This window comes from Eretmochelys imbricata, chromosome 9 (assembly GCF_965152235.1).
Source record: "Eretmochelys imbricata isolate rEreImb1 chromosome 9, rEreImb1.hap1, whole genome shotgun sequence".
NCBI lineage: Eukaryota > Metazoa > Chordata > Testudines > Cheloniidae > Eretmochelys > Eretmochelys imbricata.
In genome coordinates, this window is record NC_135580.1 from 15,517,391 (window position 1) to 15,533,862 (window position 16,472).

General features: G+C 39.2%; 1 protein-coding gene across 1 annotated transcript in view; it reads right to left on the reverse strand.

Annotated features, from left to right (window-relative positions):
• Positions 1–16,472, reverse strand: part of FNDC3B (fibronectin type III domain containing 3B) — a 282,481-nt gene that overhangs the window by 53,726 nt on the left and 212,283 nt on the right. Inside the window, exon 21 of the mRNA XM_077826513.1 lies at positions 11,767–12,047. Coding sequence (XP_077682639.1) covers positions 11,767–12,047 — 281 coding nt within the window. The remainder of the gene's footprint in view (positions 1–11,766; positions 12,048–16,472) is intronic.

A 16,472-nucleotide genomic window follows, 5' to 3' on the forward strand; every position in this document is an offset into this window, starting at 1 on the left:
GGAAAAACTCTCATACAAATGCTCACAATGCTCTCTTAGCCATGTATTAACATCTCCATTTTACAGAGGGGAATTCAGACAGAAAAGGGTAAATGTCTTGACAAAGGTCATGAGGTGAGCCAAAGGTCACAAAAGGAGCCAAAGCAGAGCTAGGATTAGAACTCAGTATTTCCTGGCTCTCTGAGCTGTGCTCTATTCACTGTCTCTTCCTTGACAGTCTTGTGCTTTTCCATAATCATTTTGGTTCTACTATTCTACTTCTGTACTTGGAAGAAAAGCCTACTGAGCGTCTAGCTTTGGCTGGCAGAATTTATTTTGAATATTTATTCCTACTAAAGAACTAATAGTCTGTCCTGCTTTCCATATACCCACACAACGTGCACTGACTTTAGTAGAACTATGCACATTCTTAAGGGTAGCATAGACCTTTTAACTGAAAATGTTGAAATGCACCATTTTCCCATGCGGTGAGTAGAATTACTCATGGGATAAAAATAACATGTTTGAAAAAAGAGAGTCACTTTCTGCCCTCAGATGCATACCTGGAACGCTCATTGGCCTCATCTAGATTTGTACGTGTTCTGTACACGTCAGGGCTCAGAGCCTTTTCATATACAATATTTCTTTGAGGTGGCAATGTGTTTAGAGATCAAGTAGTCGGAATTCATTTTCATCTTTATTGCCTCTCACTTCATAGAATCATAGAATCATAGAATATCAGGGTTGGAAGGGACCCCTGAAGGTCATCTAGTCCAACCCCCTGCTTGAAGCAGGACCAATTCCCAGTTAAATCATCCCAGCCAGGGCTTTGTCAAGCCTGACCTTAAAAACTTCCAAGGAAGGAGATTCCACCACCTCCCTAGGCAACGCATTCCAGTGTTTAACCACCCTCTTAGTGAAAAAGTTTTTCCTAATATCCAATCTAAACCTCCCCCACTGCAACTTGAGACCATTACTCCTCGTTCTGTCATCTGCTACCATTGAGAACAGTCTAGAGCCATCCTCTTTGGAACCCCCTTTCAGGTAGTTGAAAGCAGCTATCAAATCCCCCCTCATTCTTCTCTTCTGCAGGCTAAACAATCCCAGCTCCCTCAGCCTCTCCTCATAAGTCATGTGTTCTAGACCCCTAATCATTTTTGTTGCCCTTCGCTGGACTCTCTCCAATTTATCCACATCCTTCTTGTAGTGTGGGGCCCAAAACTGGACACAGTACTCCAGATGAGGCCTCACCAATGTCGAATAGAGGGGGACGATCACGTCCCTCGATCTGCTCGCTATGCCCCTACGTATACATCCCAAAATGCCATTGGCCTTCTTGGCAACAAGGGCACACTGCTGACTCATATCCAGCTTCTCGTCCACTGTCACCCCTAGGTCCTTTTCCGCAGAACTGCTGCCTAGCCATTCGGTCCCTAGTCTGTAGCGGTGCATTGGATTCTTCCGTCCTAAGTGCAGGACCCTGCACTTATCCTTATTGAACCTCATCAGATTTCTTTTGGCCCAATCCTCCAATTTGTCTAGGTCCTTCTGTATCCTATCCCTCCCCTCCAGCGTATCTACCACTCCTCCCAGTTTAGTATCGTCCGCAAATTTGCTGAGAGTGCAATCCACACCATCCTCCAGATCATTTATGAAGATATTGAACAAAACCGGCCCCAGGACCGACCCCTGGGGCACTCCACTTGACACCGGCTGCCAACTAGACATGGAGCCATTGATCACTACCCGTTGAGCCCGACAATCTAGCCAGCTTTCTACCCACCCTATAGTGCATTCATCCAGCCCATACTTCCTTAACTTGCTGACAAGAATACTGTGGGAGACCGTGTCAAAAGCTTTGCTAAAGTCAAGAAACAATACATCCACTGCTTTCCCTTCATCCACAGAACCAGTAATCTCATCATAAAAGGTGATTAGATTAGTCAGGCATGACCTTCCCTTGGTGAATCCATGCTGGCTGTTCTAAGCATGGCTGTTTAGAACTTGATTGTTCTAAATTAGAAAGAACCATTGCTATTTATTTCACTTTCTTCCTTTCCTGTTTTTAACTCTGTCCTGTGCTGAAATAAATGTTCCATTTTGTAAACCACTAAGGGGAGGTCAAGAGAGAAGCCAGGAAGATGTACCAGAAGAACTTTGGTTTCCAAATCATGTTTGTCATTCACTGTTTTAAAAATGTGTGGTTTCTGATTGTTCTATTGCTTTTTAAGATGCATTTCTTTAAAGGTCGCTTTTTTGGATCCTCTAATTTCAACTTAGACAACTTAGTATTAGGAAGTGAAAAAGTGTAGATGTCATTTTATTTCCATTTCTTTCCACCCTATTTTCTGGACTACAGTTTAAATTAAGAGGCCACATACTGCATATTAGATCTTTACATTTAAAGTCCTATATCATAGAAACAGCACAGTTTATTGAATGGACTGAACATTGAACTAAGAGCCAGGAATTCAGAATACTATTTCCAGTTCTTGCACTAATTTGCCTCAGACAAGTTATTTTTCCTCTCAGCATTTAGTTGCTCTGCAAAATGGGTCTGATACTACTTATCTCCCATACAACAGTGTTCTGAGGATTAGTTATATAAAGTTAAAGTTTTCAATGTGCTAAGTAGCAGTAGCGTTATAGTGATCTTCAAGATTTCTTACAGACCAAACAAGTGCAAGTAAGGAGTGTTTCTTTATGTCTTAAGGTTCTGATTCTGATCTCTGTTACATGAGTGTAAATCAGAAATAACTCTACTGAAGAGAATGGAATTACACTAACGTAAAACCTTTGAGATCAGAACCAGGCCTTAATGTTTAAAAACTCAATTTCATTTTCACAATCTACGTTCATAGATTCACAAATAGCGTTCTGCATTTGTTGATGCAATGGAGGTAACTAACAGATACAAAAACTATGGTACGATTAAGACAAAGCAGGTCAAAAAAGCTAAAGAAAAAGAAAAAAGCATAGACATTGAAACAGACTGACTACTTTATTGGTATTATGAGAAGCATAATTAATGCAGACTTTTTTCTTACTTCACATTGTATGCTCATTATTTCAGCTTTGAAAGTCATTGTATTAACTCCTAATAGCTTTCCAAGGTGAAAATAGGCGGAAATAATTTTCAATAGGAAGTTGAGAATTCATCATCTAGTAATGACATATGGATGGTGATATGTGCCTAAATTAAGAAATATCAGCTTTTTGCAGGGAGTTTAAAGCAATGAGTTCATAAATAGAGGTCTACTACTTTTACATTTTGCAGTAAATAAACCAAACCTCAATAAAAACAAGCCACCTGTCTCCAAATCATTTAAGCTTCAACCATTTCTCCATGACAGTATCATATTTTGAAGAAAAAATTATGAGAGCATTAGAAATTTCATGTAAACGTCATCTTGCATTTCTTAAACCTACTTTTAAACGATGGAGGTGTGTGCATGTAAGTTGTATGTACACACATATATATATACTCATGAACTAGGAAAATCAGAAGGATGGTGAAAACTGCATTCAGCCTCAAATCAAAATAAAAGGCATCTTCCCAAACATACGCCTCAGAAAAGCCAGAACTGGTGGTTTGTTTGACTCTACCAAATTAGAACTTGCCAGGCAAGTCCTCACTGATGCTATCACTTGTAAGTCTTTGCCAAGTTGCTACTGTCAGTGTAATGCTGGGCATATGTGGCTGTGTGTATATCCATCTGTTCATACAGCTTGATACGATGGGCCAGACTACACTGGCCTTCATGTGGGTGCAAATGAGGCAGTGAGACTCAAGGAATATTTACACTCTGTCTCTCTTTTTCTCTGTGGTACTGTTATTTATTATTTGGATTAAAGTGGTGCCTAAAGGCTAGGGGCACATTATGGAAGACACTGTACAAGTACATAACTACAGCTAAGCAAATAATTCATATTTTGGTTTGGTGGCCAAACTGAAAAATCCCAAATCAATTTGGATAGTTTTGAGGTTTCCTTGACAAAACAACAAATAGAAAAACATTTACTCAGATTAAATGAAAGGGTTAAAATGTCGACATTTTAAAAACAACATTTCATTTAGAAATGGTTCATTTAAAAAATGTAAAACCAAAATGTTTTGACATTTCTACTTCTCTTTTCTGCTGAAACTATTTGCTAAATTAGAACCAAAGTTGTGAATAGTTTTGGAGTCCTGAAAAATGCATTTTTCAATAAAATTTCTATTTACTGAAAAAATTTCACCCTGCTCTACATATAACAAAGCTAGCCCAAACAGCTTTCACTCTAAGTCTAAGACTACAGGCAACAGATACATACGACATAAGATACATAAGAACAAGGAAACAGTGAAACAATCACTATAAACATCTATATACACACACAAGTTATTTTTATTTAAGACTTTAGATTGAAATATTTGTGTTAAAAACCATTCATAAAGTCACTCTTACCCAGCCTTCAATAGTGATTTCTAAGGTAAACTTAAAAATGCTGAAACAATGGAGGGTTTTTTAGGGCTACTTTCAAATGAACCAATCATAATTTTAAAACAAATATTTGGAAAATGTAAACAGTAAATTTGGAGGACATTACCTAATGCTTCTAGTCTTGGCATCAGACCTCTCTATCACTTGTATCCATTTTTGTATTTTCCCACTGGCTCTTTTCAATTAGATTCAGGAAACAATTTTTCAGATCAGGCAAATTTAGAAACTCTTATAGGACCTTCAATAACCGATCATATTTTAAAATGTTCTTGACCCAGGAAAATAAATATGCTGAAAAGGATGTTATTTTCAGTTTGGTAATGGAATAATTTGTATAGTATTCTATTTGCAAGATGGAAAATCACTTCTGAATTATTCTTAAGCAGCCTGACACGAGAAGAGTTTGATATACAAGTTCTCATAAAATTAACGCAATGTACCCATTCTTGTGAAAAGCAATGTCTAACAGCTAGGATAGCAAATATAAACTCTTCCATTTCTAGAAAGGAGAAAGAGCAGAGTGAAAAATAGGATTCATGTCTAATATTATAGCCTAGATTAAGCTGAATTAAATATTTTGTGGTAGAATAAGGTATTATTTCTAGTTTGACAGTGACTAACCTGATCCTTCAGTCCTTACAAAGGCAAAACTGCATGATTAGACTCAAAATTCTACTTTATCTAAGGTATTAATATGGCCCCCATTGCCTAAGTATCTAAGCACAGGACCATATTTAATGCATTTATCCTCACAACAGTCCTGTGAGACACCTTTATTCCCATTTTACAGCTGGGAAACTGAGGCACAGGAAAGTCTGTAATGGAGGTGTACTTGAACCCATATCTCCCAAGTCTCAGGCTAAGACTAGACCATCCTTCCTCTCTATGAGCCTGCTTTTGAGCATTGAAATGAATGGTGAGGCTTTATAATTATTTTAGCTGGCGTAGTATGAGATCTGCATTCCTTCTTACTCAGGCAAAACTCCATAGTCTTAAAAAGGAAGAAAGAAGCATAATCTATTCAGGACTTTCAATGGTTAAATTACACACATAAAATATTTATAAATATTTGTGAGCTCTGGAACACTGAGCCCAATTTTGCAGGTCCTTACTCTGGTAAAACTTCTACTGGTAGCTCAAGGACAGCTGGACTGAGCCCTTTGCTTCAAAACACACAAAGCTCAATCCTCAGAGATATTTTCATATGCATTTCTGTTTTCATTCAGAAAGGTCTTTCCCTTGACATGGTTTACAAATTGCAACTGCAATGTTTTTATTTCCATAGATGCTTATAAGCCAAACTTAAAATAAGTTATCCTATTAAAAGAAATATTCAGTAAGATGGCTAAGTATGTCAGTGATGCATGCGTAAACAAACACTCCTTAACAAGTCTGCTAAATTGCTTGGGGGTGTGGAGTGGCCGGTAGGGAGGGAGGATGGAATCACACCAGTACAGCATGGTTAATGAGGAAAAATAGAAAGACAAAACATAGGAACAAAGTGTACCTAACAGGAAAACAAAAGATAATTTCTCCCCCAAAATCCAGTAGTTAAAAGTAAGTTTTTCACCATTTTCAGCAGGCATACCATGGGCTATTTATTCACTTACAGTCTTATCAAATCATACAAAAAACAGTTAAAGGAAGTTTTGACAGAAATTACATCTTTTATGTGATAAAAATACTGCTGCAATATGTAATCTCAATTGTTGTAATTGTACTTCAAAAATATACAAGGAGCTGTACTGCAGTAAGTACTCACAGAAAGTCTAGTAAAGAAACTGAACTAGTGGACTTGATGCAGAAATTATGGATGGAATTCTATGGCCTATGTTATACAAGAGGTCAGAACAGAAGAATTTATTAACTTTCACTTAATAAAAAGTAAGGGTCCCTTTTTGCAAACCTTTACATGCGCAAGTACTTTATACCTTCACTGCAGTCAATGAGATTACTCATGTAAGTACAAATTAATTGTGTGAGTAAAGATACGCAGGATCAGGCCCTACATTTGAGGATGAAGATATTTACTTTTTTGTTATTACTGTGAATATACACATATATGCAAACACACAGGGTGATATACATACACACACACACACACACACACACAGTGATATACACATACACAAAGTTGGGAGTACTGAATAGGAATAAGGAACGGGTACATCCCCCGTACAAGGCATTGGAGAAGCCATTACTGGAAAACTGTGTCCAGTTCTGATGTCCACACTTCAAAAAGGACGCTGAAAATTGGAAAGGGTTCAGAAGAGAGCTACAAGTATAATTCAAAGAGTGAAAAACCTTTCTGGTGAGAGACTTAAGAAGTTCAGTCTCCTTAGCTTATCAAAGAGAATATAAAGAGGTGACTTGATTGTGATCTATTCTGTAAGTACCTACACTGGGAGATTTCAAAATAGGTTTCTTTAATAGCACACAACCACATAAAATCTAATTATTGGAAGTTGAAGCTAAACAAATTCAAATGGGAAATAAGATGCAATGGAAGGCAATTAATCACTAATGTGCCAAGGAATGTGTGTGGTGTATTTTCCATCATTTGAAATTGTTAAATCAAGACTGGATGTCTCTTTCTAAAAGATATGACCTAGCTCAACCAGAAGTTATGGGCTTGATGCAGAAATTACTGGGTGAATTTCTATAGCCTGTGTTATTCAGGAGGTCTGAGTATATAATCATAACAGTTCCTTCTGGCATGAATAGCTATAAGTCTAAGCAACAAAGGCAAGATCTCATTAACATAAAATAGAGAATTCCAAAAAATGCCACTTCTTCTTTAGGTTCAGGGCCTAATCTTGAGAGAGAAGGAATATTTCCTTTGAGGTACTGCATGTTCTCAACACACTCCAGGATCAAACTTTGATTGGAAGACAATGTGTTCGACTCTACAATTAATCCCATTTCCTTTTTTAAAATGAAAGCTTAGATACTGGAAAACAGCAATATTGGCAGAAAGAAACCATTTTAAAAGAATCCACAATTTTTTTTGTGCCTGAAGATTTAGGGTTTTCTTTGTTAAACCTTAACCAGGCCTTCATTTTTGCTTATGTTGGCAATTATTTCTATTTACCTTTTATGTCATTTTGAAGTCCAAGTTCCTGATTGCCCTAGTTAAATGGCTTATGAGTACAAAAATGAACAAGCCAATAATTTGTGCCTGCAAAAATGAAGGTCAGCACATGAAATTTTGCTCTAATGCTTTAGTACTAAGCAACTGAAATGACTGTTTCCATTTTTGTTACAGAAAAGCAGATCCCAGGAGTTGCATTTTGATATTACATATTTTTCCTCTCTAAAGAGCACAGAAATAAGCACATAATATACAACAAGAGCATCTGAAGCATTCCGTTTTATGCCTTTGTTCAGTGACAATGTCTAACTCTGTTATGTTAATTTTAAACAGTCCATTAGTGTGCAGAGTAAACTTGAAATGCACATGGTTGACTATGGGCTTATATAATTAACAAACAGTATGAACCCTTTCAACAAGTCCCTAAACTGGGCTGGAGCCTTGTGACAAACAATTTCCCTAAGTTACAAAGAGCTGCACTGAAGAAGAACACTTCAGCATGTATGGATTTTGCTAGCTACGAGTGAACTCAGAAGCAGTTGAAGCAGACATTAGTATTAAAAAGATGGTGGGCAAGTCATTTTGCTAGATTAGGACAATCTTTGTCCCAGTCAAAGCTGAATTTTCCAGAGTTCTCTGGGGCAGGCAGGTAGAGATAAAGTGCATCTAGTCACATGACCAATTTGACTACCAACCAAACATATCCAAAGCATCTAAATTTTGGGACATATTTACAGATCTTTAAGCGGAAGACTCTGTCACATCCTCTCAGATCATCTTCATGCTGTTTACAGTGAAGTGATTTGCATATCTAAGGGTTTTATTTTATTTAAACTATTTTTATACTATCAGCTCAGTGTGCAGACTTACTTGGTAAACTACTGCTGTGCAAAATATGCATTTTTCCAATTTTGGTTCTTGGCTTCAAACAAACCCAAAACCTGGCAGTGAAATGTCACTGAAACCACAGAGTTTTGACTAGTTTTGCTGACTTTAAACTCAGACCAGGCTTGCCAAGAGATTTGATAATCGCCGAGGTCTTGCTTAATGTTTGGGTTTGAAAAGAAACCTAATGCCAGGTAACTTTCACTTGCTTTCATTGCACAAATTTAACACAGCTTTACTATACCCCCATATATCATAAAATAATAATACGTCCAATTCAGAGTAGCTCAAAGGGATTTGCAAATGGCAATTAATTAAACAGCCTTCTGATGTTATGCCTAGGTAATGTTATGTTATGCCTTTCTTATGTTATGCCTAGGTTGTAAATAACAACCTTCTTATGTTATGCCTAGGTAATATGATGATTGGCGCGCTAAAAATATCACGGATAGACTGGATATACACAGATGGGGTATGTGTGTGTGTGAACAAAAATCCACCAACAATTATTTTAAAAGTTTCTTTCTTCAGAGCTATTTTTATTAGCACAAGACTACAAAGTATGGTCAGTGCTGCATGAGCTGCTTCTGCAACTTGCTTTGGCCCTTTGCTTTCCAAGACAGCTGAGGTATGGTATTTTCTGAAAAGTACAAGATGCCCCGCTGTGTATTTTTGCTTCCTGACTCAACACTTACTTCTTCTTGTTCTCATCAGACCATTTTTAGAAGCTTGGTCCCACAGCAATCAATTATTGTGACCAGTTAAATAGTTAATGTTTATGGTTTCACTTTTTCATTCAGATCAGAGACAATCACACTCCTAAGCTAAAATCACATAATTTAATATGGCGCCTTATGAAAAGTAAAGAAGTTAGAATGTAAACTAAGATTCAGGGCATAAATCATAGTATGACCTCAGTATAATACTTCTGCTCAGAGGGAGCCAGAACAAGAGTCTCAGAGAAAGAGCTGCTGTATGATTAGTGAAGAGGAACCTAAAGCTTATCTCAACTTTTAGTTCTGATCTCTTTTTCCAGGCTTTGGAGATCAGGACACCTACCTAACAGCAGCTATAGAAGAACAAACCATGAGCTAAAAAAAAACAAACAGAATTTTTAGATGCCCCATTTTCTGTGACCCAGTTACTAATATTAATGAAAAGTGCTGGCTGATTGTATAGAGTCAATTGGTGCTGATCAAAACCTTTTATTTTGTTTTAGTTGCTACTGCATCTGATCTCACATGTAATAAGGAGAAAACAAGATGTTCCAGACCAACTAAGGGCAGCTCTTAAAAAAATTAAGTAGCAGCTCACAAGACAAACACAGGTTAGACAAACACCTGTCAGTCATGGTCTAGATAATACTTAGTCCTGCCTTGAGTGCAGGGGACTGGACTAAAAGACTTCTTGAGGTCCCTTCCAGTCCTATGATTCTATGAAAAGGAGAAAGAGATACATTTGATGTTTTTCTATTGATGGCTCCTCTTTTAAAATTTCTAAAGTGAATGTAGTGCCCAGGCAACAGAAGCCTCCTCACACCATCCTGTTACTTCTAGGGACCACTGGTAGGGGGGAGAGTAGTTCCATCTCTATACCTAGTCAATCCTTTGAGACTGCTGATAAGGTCACAATGCTGATGAAGAATTTTGTCATGTTGACATTTGTCCAGCTGGATCTGAACTAAAACTTCCAGCTCATTTGATATAAGCCACTGATGGGTTTTTAAATACTAACGACTTTTGGTCATTATCAATGTTGGCTGGATTTAAACTAGTGACCTGAAAGCGAAAGGCTCCATATCCCAGTAGCAATCCCTGAGCCATCCACTTGCAGTTTATATTCACGTTTTACATTTCCACAGGCTAGTAAAAAGCTAGATGCCACTATACCATTCTCACTGCTGTTGTGTTAAAATCTGGAAAAAAGAGTGGAGCATTCTGGCTAGGCTGCACAATGTCTGCATGATTATTCATGACAAATGATATTGCGAGTCTGTGCTGTGTCTAATTTCTTCAGTTGTACAATCAGATTTTTCTGTATTATGTATCTATAAGAATAACTGTTTTTTTTTTTAAAAAAAGAGCTTCCTTGACATGATCAATGCCACTGTGTATTACTATTCATCTGCTAATCACTGTTTAAGATAATTTAAATTCTAGCAGCAATTAGAAAGACATCATGAAAAGCATGAAAATCAGATTAGTTCAAAGGATGAATATACATTTGGAGAAGCCATTTTAGAATAAAATTTAGAATTTGAGTTGTTAAGAGCCAATCACTTTTAATCCCAAATTTCATCTTCTTTAGTTATTTTTTTCATATTAAAGAGATGGCAAATATAGCTACTCAAAAGAACATACATTAAATCACCATTTTAAACCATACACAACTTATTTGCCATATAAGAAAATTACTTAGTTAATAATACCTATAAACACTTAAAAGAATATTACTGATTAGAATCTGAAAAATGATACATTGCAATAAACACAGCACTATGGTAGTTAGAAGCATTTATCATTTCCAGTTTCTGGAATGTACACTTGTCAACTGCTCTTGGGACAATCTCTTTGGAGGACTGAACTTTCCCCTAACCAGTCTCCCCTCTACTCATCTCAAATTAGCCCAGACCATCAACTTAGACTCATTTTAGGTTATCAGCCCTTAAACTCCAGGGCTTGTAGTCTTCCTTTGTCTCCCTGTTAGTTTCTTAGAGGCAGACTGCCACAGGGCACTTTCCCCTCCACTAGCCCAGGCCTTTCTGCCTCCCCATCTCTCTCTGTTTTTCCTTTATTGCTACACTTGTCTTCCTTATTGGTCCCAGCTGTTGGTAGATGCCTCCGTGACTGGAAGTTCTGGCAGCTTTGCTGGGGGCTGGTGAGCCTGGTTGCCTGTAAGCCAGGAAGACTCTCCTCTCCCTTCTACCCGTGTTCAGTATGGGGTTTGTAAACCCCATTAGATTATTATGAATTTTATCTGTCTTGGTCTTGATGTTTGCTTCATAGATTAACTAATACAGTTTCCAAACACATAAGACAAAAACAAGGACAAAGCAAATAGAGAAAATAAAGAAGATAAATGGGGGTGGGAAATGGAGACAAAAGAAGATAGAAAAAGGTGAACAAAGAGAATGCATCTTCAAACCTGAACTATTCCAAATCACTCCATAAAGACATCATTACACTTTTGCTAGATGTTTAAGGATAGTGACTTCTTTTTCTTCTTTATGATACATCCTATAAAGATTCCCCTTATCTAGTTAATCTGTGTGATATCAACATGAGTTTTCATTACTGTACCGAGAAATGGCAGGATGATGACACTCACCGGTATGAGGTTTCTGGAAGCAGATCATCAATAACATAACTTGTAATGTTACTAACTGGAATGCTAATGTCACCAAGGTCTATGTTGTAAGAAGTAATCGCAGACCCATTATTGCACGGTTCTTCCCAGTTTAAAACAAGGCACACAGAAGGCGATATCTGATAGGCATCCATATGCTCATCCTCCAATACAGAGAGGGTACAGACTGCATCAGGTACTGATGCTGGAGTCCTGCAAGTTACTAGATCACTGTAGGGTCCAGCTCCTGCCTGGTTTATAGCCTGTGGAACAAAATAATGTTTTTAGAGCAACACACATTTCATTTCACAAGGCAATCAAATAAACTTAGACCAATGTACCTTGCAGCCTGGAAAAGTTAGATACCTATCACCTTAATAATTTATCACTTAATAATTTATGCCGTTTATCTGTATGAGAACAATTAATATCTTTCTCTATTATCCAGAGGTGTCACCTATATAGTCTGAAGTGTCTTTTAAAATATATATATAATTTCCCTGCATAACCATTTTAATCAAATTTAGCAGTAACCAATTTGCACCCTTCCAGTTTAACAGTGAACCACTTTGAGCAATCTTTCAACCAGGTGTGCACCCATGTGACAGGGTGCCGTTAGCAGCTTCAAACTGGGATCTGTGGAAGCCAGTACCCTGGTCACTTAAAACACCCAGGGCACTGGCTGTGGTTAAGGTGGAAGGGAGCACTTACACTGCTGGTAGACTAATGAGTTAATGAGATAATTAGCGCACCAGCCAGAGAACCCAGGAAGTAAAGCAGGCAGTTTAAAAGATTAACTCAGGAAGCAGGAAGGGGCTCCTCATAACTGCTGCTATATTGTTGTATTATTTACTCCTGGGGGAATTCTGTGCCACAGTGCAATGCAGAATTTTGCAGGAATTAATGTTGTGTGCGCAAATGGGCTGCAGTGCTGCTGGCCACCATTAGGGGCTGCTGGACCTGGCAGAGCCCAGCTTCCACATAGAAGACACTGCTGGGGGATGGGGAGCTGGATGGTTCCTGGCAGCTGCAGTTCCCTACACACCCTGAGGGAAGGAGAGGGCAGCATGCAGGAAACTCCACACAAACCTAGGACCGAGCATCATACTGTTTCTCCCTCTGGATTCCTGGGCTCTGAGCGATGGGGGGGGAAGGTGCCTGGGCTGAGGGAGGCCCCCCGGCTGGGCTCTGGGGGATAGGGGGTTCGGGCATATTGGCTGGGCTCTGGGGGGGAGAGGTTGTGGGTGTCTGGCCCCCCGGCTGGGCTCTGGACGGGGGTGCAGGTATCTGGGCAAGGGGGTGGGGGGTAATGTGGGTATCTGGGTAAGGCTGGTCCCACCCCCACCTGGTGCCTTCCCGCAAGACCCCACCCCACCCCACCCCACCCCCCCTGTTCCCACCCCTGTTCCACCCCTGGTGCCGCTTCCACTCAACTTCTTCCCCCAAGGCCGCACCCTCTTCCTGCCCCTGCTCCACCCCTTCCCTGCCTCTTTCCACCCCTTCCCCCAAGCACACCCTGTCCCTGCTCCTGCTCCTCCTTCCCTCCCTCCCCATGCCTCCTTCACGCTGCTGAAGAGCTGTTCCGTGGCGTGCAGGATGCCCTGAGAGGGATGGGGAGGAGTAGATAGGTGGGGGTGTGGGGCGGGTAGGAAGGGAGCTTGCCTACCAGTGGGTGCTAAGCACCTCCTAATTTTTTTCTGTGGGTACTCCAGCCCTGGCGCACCCATGGAGTCGGCACCTATGCTCTGGGGTGAGGGGTTGTGAGTGTCTGGCCCCCTGGCTGGGCTCTGAGGGGGAAAGGGTTAAAGAAATAGGAACTAGGTTGTCATAGGGCAGTGGTTCTCAAACTGTGGGTTGGGACCCCAAAGTGGGTCACAACCCCATTTTAATGGGGTCGTCAGGGCTGGCGTTAGACTTGCTGTGGCCCAGAGGACTTCAGCCCTTGGTGGCATGGGCTCAGGGATACAGGCCCCCCACCTAGGGCCGAAGCCCTTGGGCAATGACTTTGGCCCCCCCATCTGGGGTGGTAAGGCTCGGGCTTTGGCTCTGGACCCCCTGCCCAGGTGTGGGCTCAGGCTTCGGTCCCCCTCCTGGGCTCATGTAGTAATTTTTGTTGTCAGAAAGGGGTCACGGTGCAATGAAGTTTGAGAACCCTATTATCCTTCAGGTGCTTATTGATTATTTAATGTTTTGTTCTAGTATTTTTAAGGTATCAAAGTTAAAGCTGACTGGTCTATAATTCCCCAGGTACTCTTTGTTTCCCTCTTTAAAGACATGTACTATATTTGCCCTATAATATTCACCTCTCCTCCACGATTTCTTGAAGATAATTGCTAATGGTTCTGAGATTGCTTCAGCTAGTTCCTGAAGTGCCCTAGAATGAATTTCATCAAACTCCGCTGACTTGAATACACCTAACTTATCTAAATATTCTTTAACCCATTCTTTCCTTATTTCGGCTTGTGTTCCTTCCCCCTTTTTGTTAATATTAATTGTATTGAATTGTCACCATTAACCTTTTTTAAAGATCAGCCCTTCTAAGCCCTTTGCTATCAAAATCCCCATTACTTTATGGTTACATCTGCAAGGCCAGATGTTCTGCTTACTCAGGTAGATCTCCCTTTGACTTCAGTGGTCATTTGGCCTGCTTAAGAGCGGTACAGGGTCCTAATTTAGTGTGCCTACAGGGTCCTAATTTAGAAAGTTAATTTGAAAATTTCATACTAATTATTAATAATTTCATAATTCCCATGAAAATAAAACATTACCTTAGCATGGCATATGCTTTTTTCTAAGATCCCACATATAAACCACAACTAAAGCACTCACAGCTGTTAATTTTTTCCATGAGAAAATAAAGCAACCATTATATCTAACTCCTAGGCCAAATTCAGTGACACCAGTGGAAATCTGAAGTTTCAAAATCTGGCCCAATGCTTCTACCTTTGAAGTACCATCCATTAATCATCAGACTTTGTTATTTCAACTTTTCCATTGGTATCACTGTATCACTGGTGTATCACTGTATAGTGTATCACTGTATCACTGGTATCATTGGTATCACTGTATCACTTACACCGTTACAAAATATTCTAGTAAAATGGATAAAAACAGATTAATAAAACTTTGGTACTTCATTACTATGGTAATGAATTAGCTAGGGTTTATATGTATTATTGCTCTCTACTGATTGGAATCAGAACTGTTACATGTTACAGTGCAACCCCAGACACGGAATTTGTCATAGCACAGGTCATGAAGAAGTTGTTCTACCAGTGAGCCAGAAATCTGTGTTTATATGTATTATTGCTCTCTACTGATTGGAATCAGAACTGATAGTCTTTGAAGAGATGGCTTTGAGTCTCCATTACAATTCACACCAAACACCTTGCTTTGTCCGTGGTAGAGTGGGGCAGGCAAACCCCACCTTCCCCAACAGAAGAATAAAGATCTGCTGAGTTGGGCTTTTCAGTGTCTTAAGTGGGAGTAACATGGGCAAAGGACCAACAAGCATGTGTTTTCTCCCCTACATTTTGCTGTATCTGAATAATTTTGTTTACTATGCATGGGATAAATAGAAAACCTCATTCTGTTTTTCTATTAGCTGTTTTGTTCAGCTGGTATGCTGAAGGAAGAGATGATAAAGCTGCATTTGTTAGCCTTTAAAAGCCCTTAAAAACAAATCCTGCTCCAGGGACATCTTTTATCTAGTGAAGCGCTCCTATAGCTGCTAAAGCGAGCCTCATTTTGTGGTCTGTCAATGACATTATGTGTCTCGCCTGTAAACCAGTGTTTGGCAATCTGTATCTTGCTCCAAGCAATTTGTTTTAGTGGTGCTTATAACTGTTTTATTGGACAACCTCATCAACATAATTGATGGGTATTTAATTTTTGTTTGCTTACCAGATGTTTCCTCCTCCTTCCCCCACTCCAGTAAATGTCACAATGTTTCCCTGGGTGGAGGGCATGAGTGTTTTGGGGAATTTTCAATAATGCTACTAATTTTTTTTTTAAATTTAAACGAAGACAAACTGGCATCCCTCTAGTCATTTATGCCCGATTCTCTCCATTATTAGATTTGTACGGATTGAGATAATGATGTGTGCTTTGTTAGAAGAAAGAGTAACACGGGTTAGACAAAATTCTTTATATCTTAGAGTGAAAAATTAAGTTTTCCCGTTAATGTCTCTAATAGTCACAAAGGAAAGAATGATTTGCATTTTTGCCCTTTATCCTTTTATTTATTATTTTAAAACACATACCCAAAGCAAATCTCCATTAATTATGAAACACTTCTCGTTTGCCCGTATCTCATAATTCTACTCTCTACCCTGTTACTGTTTCATGCTCTAATGCATTCTGAAATACACTTTGTAAGACAGATACTACTCTACACAAAGTAAGGACCAGCTTGGCAGGCAGAGGCCCTCTAGAATTCTATTGCATGGATTACTGGTGGGCTTTAATAAAAAAATGTGTCTGTGTTATTATATATTTTTCTTATCTTCTGACTATGGATTAAGTTTTGCTTGAGGCGTTAAAATCTGTTAGACATTAGTGTAGTGGAACATTTCTCTGGTGGATAATTTAAAATAAATGTACACTCCCCCTCCAAAAATACTATACAGTTGGCGGTTTCCATTTTTTAACACTAAAAAAATATTAGAGTTCCCCATTCATCACGAAAC